The 19,226-nt window shown below is 43.8% G+C and overlaps 2 protein-coding genes across 3 annotated transcripts in view; one reads left to right on the forward strand and one right to left on the reverse strand.

Moving 5' to 3' along the window:
- The window catches only part of Shc4 (SHC adaptor protein 4), a 93,866-nt gene that overhangs the window by 37,699 nt on the left and 36,941 nt on the right, over nt 1–19,226 (reverse strand). For both annotated transcript variants that reach the window (XR_015683408.1, NM_001191065.2), the window contains 3 exon segments: nt 11,855–11,918; nt 10,152–10,271; nt 193–246 (listed from right to left, as the gene is read on the reverse strand). Coding sequence is in view for 1 of the 2 variants with exons in the window: in NM_001191065.2 (NP_001177994.1) it covers nt 193–246; nt 10,152–10,271; nt 11,855–11,918 (238 nt within the window). In the remaining variant the exon portion in view is untranslated.
- Nucleotides 4,632–6,349, forward strand: Eid1 (EP300 interacting inhibitor of differentiation 1). Its single transcript, NM_001109205.1, is given in 1 exon segment — nt 4,632–6,349. A coding segment is annotated over 1 exon segment (480 nt). The 5' UTR covers nt 4,632–4,734; the 3' UTR covers nt 5,215–6,349.

Consider the following 19,226-nt stretch of genomic DNA (forward strand, 5'->3'; position numbering starts at 1 on the left):
AAGCCTAACCCTTTAAAAGCTAGACACAGGAAGCATGTGCACAAACCACTGTAGGTGTTTTGTTTTGTTTTCTACCTGATACCTGAAGCATTTAACAAATTGTGAGATCTGGAAAAGATGTGAAGTAGTTAATATTCTGCATTTGAAAATTCTCAGGACTCACAAAAACAACTTTTACAGATCTAAACTTACAGGATCCCCTCCAGAGGCAAAGGAAATCGATTGCATTTGATGATTTGCAATAATCTGGAAAACAAAAGCAAAGGAAACATTTTAATGCTACAAATGTGTTTGATTTGCTTCTACCTGCTCAGCATCCCTTTAGAAACTACCCTGTCTAGGTTCTACTTTTTTTTTTTTTTCCGGAGCTGGGGACCGAACCCAGGGCCTTGTGCTTGCTAGGCAAGCGCTCTACCACTGAGCTAAATCCCCAACCCCTCCTGTCTAGGTTCTAAACTAAACTCTTTTGTTGTTGTTTTGCTATTGGGATTGAAACTAAAGCATTGTGTATCCTAAGGTTTACTCTTCCATTAAGCTATGTATCCGCACCTAAATACTGTCATCTAACTCATGGATTTGACGTGCTTTTCTCTCCGCCCCTCCTCTCCTAGGTAGACGTACGATCTGGGTCTAATTATCCAATCAGCAATCTACTAAACACCACTCTCTCGATACAGCCAGTAAGTGTTTTATGGGAAGAGCTGAGATCAGTAGCAGAAGGAGAGTATTTCTCTCTGCCACTAAGGAACACCCACACTTGCCCAAGGGCCATCTTTTTCTGTCACGTGGGAACAATCTTCTAGAATATAAAAATTTCTTTCCAGAAAAGCCGAGAGCTGAGAGTTAAGAACAGAAAAAAGTGTTGGAAACATGTGTTTCATCATTTTAACTGGTACATTGCCCCACTTCCCTTCATATTTTTATTTATTTATTTCTACTTATAGACTTATATTTACTTTTGTTTTAGTTATTCACTACTATGCATCTAAACACACTAACATTAAGACTTCCAACAGGGGGGCTAGAAAGGTTGCTCAGTGGTTAAGGACCTGAGTTCCAGTCACAGCACCCACTTGTTGGCTCAAATCATGGCTGCTCCAGGAGATTCAAAGCCTCTTCTGGCCTCTAGGGGCAGCAAACATGTACATAGTACACGAGAGTAGGCAAAACACCCACATTAATCTAAAAATGATTGAAAATTTTAAAGACTTCTAATATGAAGTATGACTGGCCAACTAACTGCACTAATTAGCCCAAAATGATTGTTTTATTGGAGATTCTAATTTGTTTGCTTGTCTTTGGAAATCACAGTACGATGACTGATTTGTATAGTTTTTTGAAGGTTAGTTAAAATATAAGCTATGCAACTACCAACGAAGCCTGATTGCAGAACTGTGTGGCAGAACCTACCAAGGCCACACAGATAATACAGCCAAGCAGAACTTCCTGGATGGATGCTCAACAATAATTGAATAAATTTGTGCAACACAATGTTTTCTTAGGGAAAGAAATGACCATGCTATTTATAATAGTCCCGAATTAGAAGCAGTACTGAAGGTGACTGTTGTGATATTCAAATGGTAGACAGCTTACAATGTAACAGCATGTTTGTTGGGTTAAAAAAGAAGTCAACACAAAGAATATATCAATACATCATTTCATTCATCAGAACTGGCAAACTTTTTATTAAACTAATAGTGGTTACTCATGAGGCAGAAGAAGCAAGAAGAGTGGTTTGCCTGGATCCACACACGATACTTTTTCTTCTGGGTAGAAAGTAAACAAAGATATCCAGCTTGCCATAATTAAGCCACACACATTACTGGTGCACTTTTCTGTAATAACATTTCAGTAAGAACAACATCAATGTGCAAAGATCATATATAAATAATCACTCATGAGAAATTGCATCTAATGGGTAAAGAGGAAGATTCACACAGATATAGTCAAGTATATAAAACTAGTGAGAATCATGTAACACTTTGGGGAAAACTTCATTGAAGGATATAAAAAGTGACCTTTGGAAAAAATTGTATAAGAGCCAGATGATAAACAGGAATGCTATGAAATGCTGTCCCCTGGACATGACAGGGCCAATGCATCCATGAATTCACAGCATTTATTTTTATCCTTACAATACCTGTATGAGATCAAGCCAACCCAAACTAGCATTGATAGGAGGAGCTCTCAAAGCCAGGTCCTAACTGAGGAGCCATAAGTTAGATCGTAAGTTCTAGGAGAAGAACCATTATTTTTTGGAGGGATGGTTACTGGTGGGTTGCCCGAGCTCCAGTGAATGAGCATGGGCAGCACTAAGTGAATGCAGTAGGTCATTACAAACTAAAACAAAAAAGAGGATATTAGTTTTGGTATGTTGGGAGGACAGAATGGAGTTAGTGTAGAGAAACGAGGAGTGAATAGGATCATATGTCATATAAATGTATGGAATTCTCAAAGAATAAAATGTTAAGCCTGACTAAGTAGAAAGATATACATCAGTTTATGGATATGAAGACAATATTATCACAAAGATGTCAATGATTGTCCCCTAAACTGATTTATAAATACAATGAAATTCTATTAGAAACTCTACCAAAATCATTAGTAGCTTTTCAAGCTGCTTTAAAAGAGTAAGTATGAGGGAAAAAAACAGCTAAAGTAGTTTTTAAACAAGTGAACAAGATTTACCTTCTCAGATAGTAAGATATAATTACTGAAGTTGGAAAATCCATCTTAACATGACAGAAAGAGGAGAGAGGGAAATTTATTTGATTAAAAACTAATTTAAGGGTTGGGGATTTAGCTCAGTGGTAGAGCGCTTGCCTAGCAAGCGCAAGGCCCTGGGTTCAGTCCCCAGCTCTGGAAAAAAAAAAACTAATTTAAAAATTTTCGCTGAACAGTGTGATGCACTCCTTTAATCCCACCACTCGGGAGGCAGATGCAGGAGTTCAAGACCAGCCTCCTCTACAGAGCAAGTTCCAGGACAGTCAGAGCTGCACAGAGAAACCCTGTCTGTTACACAACAAACAGAAAGTTTTATAAGACTCCTTAAGCATACAGACTCGAGGAATACATCTGTAAAAATGAAAAGTGGAATATTCATACAGATCTCAAAGAATCTCTACAAATCAGTAAAGCAAACATAAGGCCAGTTGATGCACGGAAAAACAGCAACTGTTCACTACACTTACTGAAAGATAACCAGCCTTCAATAAACTAAAGGTGGCCCAGGGCCCTGACACTCACTGAAGCTGTGGTGTGTTGGCAGACAGGAGCCTAGCATGGCTGCCCTCTGAGAAGTCCTACAAGCAGCTGAAAGAGTCAGATGCAGATACTAGCACCCAACCAATGGACAGAAGCCGGGGACCCTTGTGGTTGAACTGGGGAAAAGCTGTAAGAAGCTGATGAGGAGGGTGGCCCCATGGGAAGACCAGCAGTCTCAACTGATCTGGACCCCTGAGATCTCTCAGACACTGAGCCACCAACCAGGCAGCACACACCAGCTGATATGAGGCCCTGACACGTGTACAGCAGAGGGACTGCCTGGTCTGGTCTCAGTGAGAAAAGTCTGGACTGTAAAAAAGGATTAAAGAATAAAAATTAAATAAAAATGTAAAAAAACACACACAAAAATAAACTAAAGCTATGGAAAGATTTTAAAGATACAATCAGGGCTGGAGAAATGGCTCAGCAGTAAACCGCATTGGCTGTTTACACTAAGGACCAGAGTTTGACTCCCAGCAATCACAGGACAGTGCACAAGTGTGACTTCATTTCCAGGTGTCCAACCCCGTCTTTTGGCCTCTGCAGACCCAATGCACACACATGGCACACACATTACAGGCAGGCAAAACACCCATACACACAGAAGAGAGATCAAGTGGATAAAACCTAAATTTACTTTTATTAACGCAATAAAACAACATGTGACAAGGGTGTGGATAGTTTTAAACACTTCTGGCCACAGCTTAAGCTTGTAGAGCAACTGTGGAGTGTGATCATCTGTATTTAAATAAGCATAGCCTATTTTCCACCTTTCCTTACCCTAGTAAAGTACTCACAAATGTGGCTTAGTTTCCCCCTGGTGTGTACACACACACACACACACACACACACACACACACACACACAATTTGTCTAGGGTTAGGTCAACTTCAGTAAATTCAGGAAAAAAAAATGGAAAGCTAAATTTTCACAGTGCACACCGGCTAAGAGGATCTGAAATGATGAGAGGCAATGGACATCTTGATCACAGGGATGCTGGAAGGGAGACGACATCTGTGACACAAGTCCAGGGCTTTCCAGCTAGGAAAAGCAATCACTTGGCAAGGAACTTAGAGGGGGTCTCCGGGTGGAAGGTTCAGACCCAGCGGAAGCATCCTGGGTCCTGAGTGGGTGTGAGAGTGAGATGGAAGTCCGAGAAGCGCCGGGAGGGAGCAGAGCTCGCGCACGCGCACCACGCCCACCCGCGAAACAGGCCCTCTGCACGCCATGCTGGCACGCGCACCACGCCCGCCTACCCGTTTGCGCACGCGAAACGTGCTCCGCACGCGCACCACGCATGCCCACTCGCCTGCACACGCTCGCCTGCTTGCTTGCGCACGCGCGCCCCGCCCGCTCGCGCTTCACGCACGCGCGCCACGCACGCCCTCTTGCCTGCGCACGCGCACCACACCCGTTCGCGCGCCCGTCTCTGCAAAAGGTGTATTTTTTCGTGGCTGAGTTGCTTCCACCATGGCGGAGATGGCAGAGCTTTGCGAGCTGTACGAAGAAAGCAACGAGCTGCAGATGGACGTGCTGCCCGGCGAGGGCGATATGGAGGTAGGCCGCGGAGCCCGCGGGCCGGCCCCGGAGGAGGGCCCCATGGAGGAGGAGGCCGGGCCGTCCGCCGCCCGCGCCCAGCGCGGCCTCTTCCCCGAGGCTGGCGCGGACCTAGAAGGCGACGAGTTTGATGATTGGGAGGACGACTATGACTTCCCTGAAGAGGAGCGCTGGAGTGGCGCGATGCACAGGGTGTCCGCTGCGCTGGAGGAAGCCAACAAGGTGTTCCTGCGAACGGCGCAAGCCGGTGATGCCCTGGATGGCGGGTTTCAGGCGCGCTGCGAGAAGAGCCCTTTCGACCAGCTAGCTTTTATCGAAGAGCTGTTTTCGCTGATGGTTGTCAATCGACTGACCGAAGAGCTCGGTTGTGATGAGATCATTGATCGAGAGTAAATGCTGATGAAAGAGGAGGAAACTACCTGAGAGGGAGAGATTCAACATTCTGCTATTTTGGGGTTCATTCCAAATAGTTCTGTGCAAAAAATAAAAACAGTTGGTTTTTGTTTCTCGGAATAGAAGACAGGACAGTGAATGAATAACCGTGCATTGTGGAAAAGGAGAATCAAGAAAGGAGGAGTGTTAAACCTGAGAATCGCAAGGAGAAAAGACCAAAAGTGTTCCTTGTTTGGTCTCACAGGGCCTCAGCAAAAACCTCTGGTTCAGACTGTTGATCGAGATGATTTCCCTTACATTGGAGAAGAACTTTCTCGTGTTAAGCTTTTGAAGATGATTTGAAAGAGTAAATTATGACTGCCAATACAAGAATCTAATTAAAGAATGAGGAAAAAAAATACATCCACAAGATATCTTTGATTTGAACTAAAAGGCTATTGAAAAAAACTTTGTAAATTCTTCTTTATGGTTTATACACATCTAGTTATCAAAAGCAAAATTTGAGGTTTAAGATTGAGCATTCATCAACCCCAGAGGGTAGTCAAAGTAAATGTGTGTGTAAATGTAGACGTGTTACCAGGTGTACTATCCTCTTAAAACGTGTTACAAAAGCTGGGATTGTGACTGCACATGCATCTTCATGATTTATAAAGCTACTGTGGTCCCTGATCTATTGTGATGACTTATAAAGTAAAGAAAAAAAAGGATGTCTTTTTAAGGTTTTAAGTTCGTGCATTAAATAAAATGTATGGGAAAGCCCAAAGACAAAGTTTCTAATACCCTTTTATACTAGGGAAATTTCGCTTGCTGTTTTTTTGGGTTTTTTTTGTTTTTGTTTTTGTTTTTTTTACCTTGACAGATGGTAAGAGTATAACTGACGTTCATATTGTAAGAAGTGTTTGCAAAAGTTGTCAAGTAAAAGGAAACCCTACCTGTATCTAGAAAAGATTTTTGAGCTCTTATGCTGTCAAACTTGGAAGATTTTAAACCTACCCAGAAGTCCACCTGGGTGCTTGATACTCATGTTCTCTCCCTCTCTGCCTCTCTGCCTCTTTCTTCCCTTCCCCCTCCCTCCTGATTTGCTTGTTACTCTTGATGCACCAGCATTGGCGATAATAAATTTTCTCGTTCTGAGTATTTTGCTTTGCCTAATAGCTTTGTGTACATACTATATACAAAATTCTTCTGCTACGTGTGTCACCACCTCCATCCTGACATTTAAACAGCCAGTGCTTAGAGCGGAAACTAGTTTCAAATACCAGACAATGGGTTCTGGAATGTTAAAGCACATTTCAGAATTTTCTGGAAGACTTGGCCAGACTACAAAACCTCGCTCTGTGAATGTGTGGCTGTGGCTTACTTGGTGAAGATGCTGAAGTTCCTTGAGAAGAGAAATGATGTATTAGCACTGTGTCCCTGCTGATGCCACCATGACAATACAGGACAGCTAGGACAGTAGGGAAACCCGGGTTCCTGTGGGATTGGTTGGTTGGCTTTGCATTCATCTTGTTTGGGAGGCTGGTGAGGTGGCTCCGTGGGTAAAGGCTCCTGCCAGATAGCCAAGCCAGATGACCTGAGTTTGGCCTCCGGGGTCCATGTGGTAGAGGGAGACCCTCCTGTACCTCCAAAGCACATGTACATAATTTTGCCCCAGTAGGTGCTAGAGCATGAAGGGTGGGAAGTTAACTGAAGGTGGGGACCCTGATATTTGGGAAGCTGTCACCCATGTTAGGGTGGGACTTTTTGGTAGAGCAGCTACAAACACTCCCTTGAGTAACCCCTCAGCCCTCCTTCTTACTCACCCAATAAATTGGCTGCCTCACTAGTTGGACTTGGGGGAATCATTTATTTGATCTATTGTTATTTACCTGCTGTAAATAGAGCTTTGCTCACATCTCCCCTGGAAAATAATACAACCATCCATAAATTTGAATGTATTTGTGTTTGAGGACCAAAGTATATCTTGGAAGTTAGGAGAAGCCATGCATTGGTATTTCTTTGTATCTTTTATTCTGCATTTATTTAGTTATTTGTGTATATGTGGGAAGGGTGCATACCACAGTAAGCAAAGGTCAAAGGATAATAACCTTCAGGAGCTGGTTCTCTCCTCCCATAATGTGGGGCCTAGGGATCAAACACAGGTCATCAGGTTTGGTGGAAAGCTCATTTACACCCTGGCCCTCTTATATTTAATCTCTTCTTTTGTTGAAATAGGGTCTTACTATGTAGCTCCAGCTGTCCTGGAATTAGACCAGGTTGGGCTCATACTCACAGAGTTCTGCCTCCTGCATGCTGGCATTAAAAGCATGTGTCACCATGCCCAGCATCTTTTGTAAACGCATTTTTATTTTAAGGCTCGTGTGTGTGTATGTGTGTGTGTGCGCGAGGACTTCACATGCTCAGCCATGGCCCAGGTGGAGTTCAGAAGATTTCTCTGAGAGTTTCTAAAAAGCCCAGCTAGGGCAAGTTGTGCAGGAAGCCTCAGAGATGCAGCTTCTGTGAGTTCTCATCCTTGTTGGATGCACACTTCCTGATCCCCCAATGCAGCTACCTTGCAGGTCATCCAAACACCCGTAAGTTACCCCTCATCCATTCTCCTGTAAGTAGTCTCAACAAACTCACTGCTTACTAAGCTAGATGTGGGTGGAACTGATTGGTCTGTCATTTCAGTGCCTTACGTGAGGTGAAATGTTTGTTGACATCTCCCGAGCAAAAGTCACACAACACACCTCAGGCTGCTATGGTTAAAGAAGGATAGTGGAGAGTAGAAGCAAGCCTAGACAAAGCCTCACCACCGCCACTGTATGCACCACAGCCCCACTGCTTTTACACTCCCCAGTTCACTTTCGTCTTCCCCGTGGAAAGGCACCAATTCTTAGCTGAACCTGGTGGTGCACACCTTTGATCCCAGCACTCAGAAGATAGGATCTCTATATGAGTTCAAGGCTAGCCTGATCGGCATTGCAAGTTCCAGAACTACATAGACCTTGTCTCAAAAAGAAAAATACAAAGAAAATGATTATTAGATTCTGCACATGAGACTGTCACCTTATCTCCAGCTTTGCCTCTTAAAAACAGTGAGCAATTTAAGCAGCTCAATCAGATATCATTTCTGGACACAGTGAGTCCTCATGGTGCCTTATGCAAGTAAAACCAGCACCACAGCTTACACACACAGATACCTTGAAGTCGGGATGGATGGGTGGATGAATTCACTTGTATTGCATCTTCTACATTTGCTCCTCAAGGCTATGCAACTGTCATCCCCACTATAGGTATCGCTTACACTAGGATAAATAATCAGCACCCAACTAGACAGGATTCAAGTTAATTTATATTTACCAGTGTCCTCTGAGGTCTTTTACATGGCTGAATGAGCAGTGCATTTTATCCTAGTTTTCAAGTGAGGAAAAACAAAAAAGCAATGAGACCGTTGACAGTTTTACATAGTATGCTTTTAGCCTGAATGCTAGGTAGGGATCTGGGAGACCTTGGAGGAAAAATGAGTAAGCAATACTGGGCACTACATTGCCAGCATTGTGCTAAGTGATTTGAATTCATTACCTCACTTAGTCCTCTAAATAACCTTATAACACAGCATTCAAATCCAAGAAGCTTTGCAGATAGATACTGTGACCAACAGGTCACCGATGAGGAGACCCAAAGCTCAATAATGAAGAGTAACTGTCACTATTTGGCAAGCCCTTATGAGGTCTCAAACATCCTAAGTGTCATTTCCATTGCTCTTGAACCATCCATGAGTCCTTGGTGAACAGCATTCCCTATAATAAAAGTTATCCTCAACAGTGTCAGTCACTACATATTGGACACAGAGCAACATCAGGCTCCAATATGTATAGATAACCTGGCATGAGGACCTTACACTACGATCCCCATACATATTTAACTCAATGTCTTGTGTATCTTTTACATTTGTTGCAGTAGTGTGACCCTGTAGTGAACAATGTTTGCAGGTAAGGCCAGGCAGACCTTAGCATCAAACTGTGAAGGGAGGAAAATGATGTCCGCTTAGAGAGCTATTCAACTAAACGACCCGGAAGGTAATATTTTCTGAATAAATTTCAATTAGCTGCCTTTGCTTGGGTCGATTCTTGGTCTGAAGTGTTTCCATCTTCAAGAGTTCAGCTGTAACCATTTGCAAAAGACTAGTCAACAAGACTGTTGTTGTTACCTCACAAGAAGGAGGGGCAAGGAAGGTCACAGATCCTTAGCAGAGAATTCAGCCACTCTTTCCAACCAGTAGATGCAATTCTGCCCTCAATGCCTGTGGTCTCAGAAAGTGGCTAGAACTCTCTAAGGTGGGAAGGACTGGGGAGGGGGCTGCATTTTCACAGCCACAGAAGAGTCATCATCCATTTTGGGTGCAAACTTCAGAGTGATTGTTTTAAGGCTCCTGCCTGTCACCCTTTGACCTATGCTTGGTAAGTGGGCCTCACAAGCTCACTAGTTCCCCAGGGAACTTGGGTGAAACTGTACTTCAGTTTGTCAGTGGGACCTGAAGGGGAGGTAAATGTTGCCCAGTCCCCTACTCCCAGAGAAAATCCTCATAGCACAATAACCCAATACGTTAACCCAACACCACCTTTGCTGTTGGTCCTTCATCTGACCCCTATCCAATGAGCACATCGGGCATATTAATTGCCAAACAATATTAACTATGTCCTTTTATCCTTGGATCTATATACAGAGCCAATCAGGAATGGTAAGTGGTTTTTGTAGTCAGTTAAACCCCCCAGGACTAGTTAGTAACACTGTTAGGAATTCTAATTACTGATGTGCATCAATCTTGGGAAATTTCTGCTTTCTGCTTATCAAGTTGTAAGCACACTCTCTCCCATTATTATTATTCTCTTTATTATCCACAGACTTCCAGGAAAAACATTGATATGCTGAACGGTAATCATTGCCTATCTTACCTGTTGGTTGTCAAGGTTCATCAGCGTGAGGCTGCTTGTTGAAACAGTCAGTTTTATATTCATTCCTGAAAACTGAAGATTGCTTTTGCCAAGAACCGTTGTCAGGAACTTAACGGGAGCCTTTAAAAACAACAAAACACCACTCTAAGTGATGGGTGTGTAACACTTCCTCTCTGTTTTATTTTACGTGAACCAAAGGAGATGGAATGGTTGAGTGGTAGGACTTGGCCAAAGCTTGGTTCTTCGTGTGATAGGCGTATATGGAAGCACATGGGTCAGAACCCACTGCACCAACACGTGCTGCCTGAAAGGAACATCTTGGCACAGATTCAAAGTGATGCTGTGGACGCTGTAGGACTGCACCAAACTTGGAGTTTTCTGCTTTTGTGAATAACAGTGTTTTGACTACAGAAAAGAAAAAGACTCCAGTATTTTCCAATTGGCATTCCTTAGCATATAAGTGTCAAATCAGTATGCCTTTGTGCTGTTTTCTATTACAATGCTGGGCATGAAAGAAAATTGCTACTTGAATCATTCACTTGAGTTTCATAAAATACCATTGAGTGATGGCGTGAGATTAGGTCAAAATCTCAACAATTTCTGAAGTGGCCACAGCCATACTTCTGCTGCTTGGTACTATGTATTTATATGAAGTTCTCAGCACAGATATCATAAAATAAAATACTTATCAAATCTGAAGAATGTATAGGATAGTCTAAATCCTGCATTATCAAATATCCAGCCCAAATTTAATTCTTTAATATAAAAACAAATAAGCACATCCTTCTCATTAGTATGTAAATCCGCTTTCACCATTAATGTTTTCATAAACTGCATGTGTATCAGACTAATTTAATGTATTATTATCATTGTATATGTGTTTATGTGCATGTGACATCATGTATGTGGAGGTAAAAGGATGAACTTCAGGAATTGGTTCTATCTTTCCACCCCATGATCCAGGGATAGAATTTAAGTCATCAGGTTTTATTGTTGTTGTTTCTTTCTTTTTTTTAATGTGGCAAGTGCTTTTACATTCTAAATGTTCTCTCTACCCCAGAGAATTGCTTTAAAATAAATCTATTTATCACTTACCATCAATAAACGTTTGGTTTGCATACTTATAACTCTATAGATGGGGTCATGTAAATGCTCAGGCTGGGGAGATAATTCAGCCTTGGGAAGTCCAAACTCAAGGACCCAAGTTTCACCCTCTGAACAGACATAGACACACACACACACACACACACACACACACACACACACACACAGAGAGAGAGAGAGAGAGAGAGAGAGAGAGAGAGAGAGAGAAACAGACAGACAGACAGACAGACAGACAAACACACACACACACACACACACAGAGACACACATGGAGGCTGTGTGTGTCTGTAATTTCCACACTGGGGAGGCAAAGACAGATAAATACCTTGGATTCACTGACCAGCTAGCCTAGCCTACTTGGCAAGTCCAAGGCAGTGAAAGACCCCCATCTCCAAAATAAATAACTAAAGAAAGGTCAAGGGAGACTGAGCCTCCACAACCATGAATATTCATACACACCCACATTCAACTACGCACACACATACATAAAAAAGCAAAAGGAGGTCAGTAATGAAAAAAATTAAGGAAGCCCAGGAGTAGGATGATTGTTCTGACATGGTTAAACGGACAGAAATGGAGAAGCTCACGTAGATATTCACCTTTCGTTTTTTAATGGCTCCATGGACCCCAGGGACAGCTTCACACAGGCGACTTATTGCTTCCCTAAAAACAGAAACCAAAGAGAGTCTTAACATTCTACCTGTAGTCTGTAAGTGATCAAGAACTGTTTTCAGAGTGCACAGATTGGATAACAGCATGGCTGACACAATGGCTTTCTCCCAGATCCATACTACAAGATGCTATGCCTGGTTTTTCTGTCATTCAAACCCAGAAAGAATTAGTGACACTGTAATACTGAAAAATTGTCTTACAGGGAGTCCTCTGATTTGCTTTATTGATCTTTTTTTGCCCTTTGGATTTTCAGATTTATTTCATTTTGCTGTCATTTTTTTTTCTCTCTTTTTTTTTTTTTTTTTTTTTTGGAGCTGGGGACCGAACCCAGGGCCTTGCGCTTCCTAGGCAAGCGCTCTACCACTGAGCTAAATCCCCAACCCCTCATTTTGCTGTCATTTTTCTAAAGATTTATTTTTATATATTTGAGTACACTGTTGCTCTCTTCAGACCAGAAGAGGGCATTGGATCCCATTACAAGGTTGTGAGCCACCATGTGGTTGCTGGGAATTGAACTCAAGACCTCTAGAAGGACAGTCAGTGCTCTTAACCACTGAGCCATCTCTCCAGCTCATGTTGTCAATTTTCAACAAGCAGGGGCAAACCATTCTTTTCTCGAAATACATCACAATTCTATCCCGAGCAAAATCCTCACCGTGGCATTGTGAACAGAGGTCATACTATTTCACCACTAAAGACAATCAAATATGAATGAATCTGACAGTAGAGGAAGCTTGGAGGGGAGGGGAAAGCACTGAACTTCAAGGTGGTCTCAAATGGAGCGCTATTGATTCAGCTACTCCTGCAAGCCACTGAGCTGTCGGGTAACTCACGGAGCAGAAGAAAGTCAATATCGGGTTCTCTCCCGTGCTTATTTTCTGACCCTACTGTATACTGTACTTCCTGAGGAGCAGGCACCACTATTGATAAATGCGAGTTGCTAGGTAATGGCAGCGCCGAAGGAGTAGACACTCTCCTCCCCAGAGAGGCAGTCGCAATGGGATGCTTCTGCTCCACCACTGACCATTCTGGTTTTTTTTTTTTTTTTTTTTTTTGGCGCTTTTTTTCGGAGCTGGGGACCGAACCCAGGGCCTTGCGCTTCCTAGGCAAGCGCTCTACCACTGAGCTAAATCCCCAACCCTTCGACTGACCATTCTTACCTGACCAGTCTCTCACTGCACAACACCTGCCCATTCGCAGGCAAAGTGAAAAGACTATTGTCAAAAGGAACAAACCACGTCTACACACTGAGACAATGGTGTAGTATAGATTTTCAGTATATTTTCTGATAATTCAAAGAAAGGGGGGTGGGCATCAGAGCAAGACTGCAGGCACAGTTCTAAAAAGACATAGTTGGGACAGGTTGGAGCTCAGTGTTCTAGAGAATAAATAGTGAGCAGAAGTAGGCAGGACTTCCAAAGATTCTGGGTATCATTTCTTATAACATGTTCCAGCTCAGAATCTCGGCTTTTCTCTGAGTAAATGAACACCCCACCCCCACCCCCACCCCAAGGCATTATCTTCTCCTTAAATATAACCGTTTATGTTTTTAACTCGCTAAAGGAAAGCACTGTTCTCTGGTTTGGTATATCCTCTTGGGAGGACATATTTATTGTTTTTCCAACATTCCAACCTTTGTTCTCTGAGTTAACAGAAAGATAATGCAGGAGGTTAGACTTTTTGGTTTGGTTGTTTGGTTGATATTATAGTCATTTAAATGATCATTTGAATTGATGAGATTCTGATCATTGATTCAAGCTGACCTCTAGTACTGCTAAAAATAACTCATCTGGGCTCCTCACTGTATTGATAGAATTCAATAGAGTATTATAAGAAATGGAAGACTGTCTACTCCCCGGGAGCCAATGAGAGTGCTGGGTAAGTGATTTGAAATAACAATAGACCCAGGGATGGATGTTGATGTTGGTGTAATTGCTAGTTAATGAAAAATACAAAGTTTACCAAGAATTTGATGGGAGAGAACATGAGTGAAATAGTTGAATACTCTGTGAACATAACGAACACTTTAGTTTTAGAGTTAAAAACACTGACCCACAATTAAGGATAGATAAAATATAAAGATTAAATACAGTAATTTGGGATGTTACATGTGCGAACTACAGAAATACTAGGAGGAGATCTGGAGAAGGCAGTGGAGAAAGACAGACATTCTAAGGCGACATGCTGGTTACATCCAGACATTCTAATGTGACATGTTGGTTACATCTATCCTGTCCAAACTGCACTACAGAAAGCACTTGAGAAGCTATGTGGTTGTGAGCCCAGCGCTTGGTCACTGAGACAGAAGGTTGGGAGTTCACAGCCAGCCTGGGCTACATAGCCACATTGTCTCCAGAAAAGCCGAACAAGCTTCTAAAACAGTAACTTAGGTTGTTTATTGGTGTCTGTGGCTTGTTATTTAATGTTCGTCTTTCTTTTAAATGTTTGTTTTTTATTTTATTTCTATGGGTATGTGTGTGCCTGAGTGTATACACTGGATGTATACACATATGTGCAGAAGTTCACGGCGGTCAGAAGAACGACCTCATCAGATCCTCGGGAAGTGGAGTCACAGGCTGTTCTGAAGTGCCATGTGGGTGCTGGGAATTGAACCCAGGTCTTCTAAAAAAGCAGTAAGTGCTCTTAACCCGTTAAGCCAGCTCTCTAGCCTTGGATCTGATTTCTTGCTTCTGATTCTATTGTATTTAAATATAAACAACGTAATGTTTTACTTCAGTGTGAGGTTGGTTGGAGGATAAACAGTCTTTTTAAAATGTTTTTGCTGGTTGTTACTTGTCTTGTTTGGGTTTTGTTGTTTGTTGAGAGAAGGGGTCTCTGTGTGGCTCAGGCAGGCTCTGAACTCCTGACTCTCCAGCATGATGGGGTTACTGAACTTACCCCCTTGGCCAGGGCGGCTTTGCTGGTCCCGCTCTGAGCTGGTCTCTGTGTACATCAGCAACTTCAGTCCCACCAAAACCATTTCTTTCTTTCTTTTTTTTTTCTCTTTTCTTTTTTCAGAGCTGGGGACCGAACCCAGGGCCTTGCGCTTGCTAGGCAAGCGCTCTACCATTGAGCTAAATCCCCAACCCCCCACCAAGACCATTTCAAGGCAAGTATTTGACTCCATTTTGTAAAGAGGAATCGGAACTTGAACAAATTCAAATTTTACCGTCTTCTGATTAAGGCAGCAAATGATGCCGAGACAGGGAGCATCTGGACCCACACTTATTTTTATAGGCTGAGTTAGCCAGAGGTGGTGAGGGAAAACGGGGTTGATCGATTACAGAACAGGCTCCTCTAGATGGATATAAAGTATACAGGAAACCGGAGAAGGGAGCCCCCAGCTCTGGGACTGGGGCAGCACGTGGTGGTTTTTCCTTCTTGCAAATACCCCCAACGGAGAGATGGGGCCACACTCTGACAACCTTTACCGCAGCAAGGCTATGGTAAACTGTTAAGGGAAAATGGCTGCAGAGGTCTTCTCAGTACAGGCTGTCAAGGCTGACTAGCCCTGGCAGGCGCACTTGTCCAAGGTGCAGTCACGTGACATCGGCCAGGCGAGGTTCCTGTGGCTTCTTAGAGTGCGACGGTCTCTTGCTATCACTGTCCTCAAAAGAAAAAGGAACCTCCGTCTGCGCCTGTAAGCTTGTTTACAGAAATACTTCTTTGTGGATGTGTGTGATGACGGCACCTATGTACAATGTTAGCACTCATGAGGCAGAGGCAGGGGGACTGTTGAAAGTTCAAAGCCAGCCTGGGCTATATAGTCAGTCTCTCTCTCTCTCTCTCTCTCTCTCTCTCTCTCTCTCTCTCTCTCTCTCTCTCTCACACACACACACACACACACACACACACACACACACACACACACTCCCTAAGCAGACCTGTTGTACAAACTATGCAATTTTGAAAGATCCGTTTTTCACCCTGGCCTCCCAGAAAACGTTTTAGAAACTGCTTCCAAATGATCTCTTGCATGCCTGCTTTCTTTGCCGATGTCTGTGTTGACTAATCCAGAATCCCAGTCATGGAGCAAAAGGGCGCCTGCGTTGGCTGCATTTTGTTGCCTTTTCCACAAAGATCTTTTCTGTCCCTGAGATGAGGGACCAAGAAATTAACTGTAACACTGTCAAGGACTTCGGAAGCCTCAACCACACCCCGAGCTCAAGGCACCAATTGTAGATAGGGCAGAGGGGACAGGAAGGGATCTTCTCTCAAGGCCCAGAGTGCCAGGCCGGTCAGCCTGCACACCCAGCCAGCCTTTCTGCACAGGCCCTTTGGAGTTGGTGGACACACACACACACACACACACACAGAGAGAGAGAGAGAGAGAGAGAGAGAGAGAGAGAGAGAGAGAGAGAGAGAGAGAGAGAGCCTGACTCTGCCCACAGCATCAACAGTGGCCACTTTGTTCATTGACTCTCCTCGTGAGAGGGAAAGACAGAGTGGGCTGATGTAAGCAAATGAGAACACAGCAGAAGGTTTACTGTTGAGGCTGCAAAGCCCCGCCCACACCAGAAGACCAAAAAAAGAAATTTTGCCTATCTCCGCAAAGTCCAAACTCATCATCCAAACAAAGCCATCTTTCTTTACAGACCCTGACCACTGCAGGACTTCAGTTAGATTTTTTTTCCCTATGTCTTTAACTGTTAAACAGCTGTCCTCCTGTGGAAGCCATGATGCCTAGCAGTTTCCCTTCCCGCCTTTCAAGTTCGGGAGACAGCAGCACAGTCCCAGACACTGCAGCACGTTCTTGGGGTGAGGGGGTGAGGGGCAGAGCATAGCTTTTGTGTAGCGAAAATGCACTTCTTCAGGAAATAGGAAATCTAGAAGTATGGGGAACACAGATAAAGAGCCCAGTAGGAATCACCATCCCCTGTAGAGAGATAGGCCAAGTCTACTCCCCCTCCCCCTAACCCCTCCAACTTCAGTTTTGTCCAGGCAAACAGACATGAGACTCAAATTTCAATCATAGCAAGAGACTTTCCAGATTACTGTTTTTAAAAAATGCTTAAGAGAATCGCCTGTGATTCCCAGGGGCATTCCCTGACTTTGCATGCCCGCAGGAATTCCAAAACAATGGCCGGCTCTCTCCCTACAATGGGACTGCGTGCTCGCATCCATGCCTCCTTAAGCGTAGGGATCATCCTGGGGAAATCTTTTCCTACAAAACATCAAGACTCGGTAGCCTATGCATTCATTTTTGTTCAGCTTGGTGAAAAGAAACTGGCCCTTGGACAGGACACTTTAGACCTGAGCTCGCCTTCACGTGATAAGAACACAATGCCTGCAGTCAGGGCCTCAGACTGAGGAACAGTGGAAGGCCTCACGCTCCCTCTGAGCCCTTATCAACGGGCATCACCAGCACCCGAGGAAGGTACACCCAGCTCTTAAAATACATCCTTTCACTTTAGAAACTGGCCTCTCTGGTCTCAGCACAGTCAAATAAAGCCTTTCAGTGTGCCCAGCGTTTACTCACAATGAGTTATCGTCCCACTCTGTCCGCTTAAATTGAATTATGCTTACAATCTGATTCCAAAGCGCTTTGGCAACCTGACCCAGCTCATTGTACATGGGTTGTTCTGTCTACTCCAGGCTTTTCTTTAGGCTCTGATGCAAATGTGGACCCATGAATCACACTAGAACTCTGTGGAAAATCATTCTCTCCTAACACGTTTCCCCAAGCCTCTCAAACTCATAGAATGCCGGTGATTTCTGGCACCCCTTCACCACAATTTCTTGTAAGAGAGCTGTATGATTCAGTATTTGAACACTTACACCCACATACTGGTGGCTCACAGGGTTTGCGAATACTCAAGCCTTGTGTATATGGAGATAAAGAAATAGGACTGGTTCAAGTAAAACACTGTCAACCCAAAAGAGTTTTCCCTTACTTTGGGATAACCTGGGCTTCCTTAGGACTGCTTCCTTAAGTCTGCTTTACACAAAGTATGTAAAGTATTATGAATCTTTGGGTTTCGGAGTTAAAGACTGCATTGACTTGCTGTGTGGCTGTCGGTATCCTGTTTCCTGGGCTCGGGGTGTTCTGGTGTCAAAGTATTGGCCTTGCGTGTAGGAGGTGCAGGTTTGATGCCTAGCTCTGCAGAGAGGGAGGAAGGCATGAGCTTATGTTTTAAAAGTAAGGTGATCTAATTCAGCCAGCCACTCTATTCAACCCAATTCATCATAAATGATGAGCAAGCCTTCCAGGAAGGAAGATTTGGCCCTGATTAATGTCACGTTGAACAGTTTGCCATGGAGATGTCTGTGATATTTAGAGATACCTACTGATGGAATGAATGTATAGCTTTTGTTACATCTTCCCCTTCAAAGAACGAGCTCTTCTGAAGCACAGTTAGCCTATCTGCCATGGACGCCATGCCAATATCATGTGGACATCACGTGGGAGCACCATCATTTCAACGAGTACGTATGTAGCCCCGAGAGGAGTTGCTAACTGGTCTGGCTAGCTAAGTCCACAGTGGTGGATAGTGGAGAACAATTTGGTTCTGCAAGTCTGCTAAGAACTTGTACCATGGCCATTTAGGTAAGCCGTGACTGAGCTGAGAAGGTCTGAGTAGCCCCCTGGTTGCTGGTTCAAGTGCAGATGTCAGGAGCATGTCTTAGAGACGCTGATCGCACATCTGGGCTGGGGCCTAGCAACCTTCAGCTTAACAAGGTGCAAATGATTTCAAAGTGTATCTCATGGTACGGCTGATGACACCTTCCCTTAGCTCCAGGGCACAGGTGACCGTTCTGCCCTCCAGTTTTGACCAAATGGCTGTGCTTGTGGGTGTGAAGGAATTGGGACACTTGTTCTAGAGGCTGCAGTAGGGAGGGCTGAACTGTCTGTATGTTTAATGATAGTCCATTGTGGAGAAAATTTGTTTTCAACTCAGTTGCTCTGTAATCTAGGACAGATATTTGTCATGATTCTCCCTCCAGCTCTCCCTGGCCTGCTCAGGGAGAGGGATATGTTTTTAGGTCTCAACCTCTTTGGGCTCATCACCCTGTCACACACAGGTAGTGACAATGACCTGAATTCTTTCTTTTACCTAACAGCCTGGGGACAGAGAGGCCTCCATCTGCCCATCTAAATGCAGGTTCTAAGCCCTGTCTCTCAGCCTTGGCCATGCAGAGCAGAAACACCGGGAAGTGTTAGCACACATTGTAGGCATCTCACCTTTAGGCATTTTCATTTAGTTAGTGCAGGCTAGACCTTAGGACCTGTAAGGTTTTTGTGTGATTCTGTATTCTGTATTCTGTGTATAAGGCACAAACAACATGCAAACAATCAGG

This window comes from Rattus norvegicus, chromosome 3 (genome assembly GCF_021556685.1).
Source record: "Rattus norvegicus strain SHRSP/BbbUtx chromosome 3, alternate assembly SHRSP_T2T, whole genome shotgun sequence".
Taxonomy (NCBI): Eukaryota; Metazoa; Chordata; class Mammalia; order Rodentia; family Muridae; genus Rattus; species Rattus norvegicus.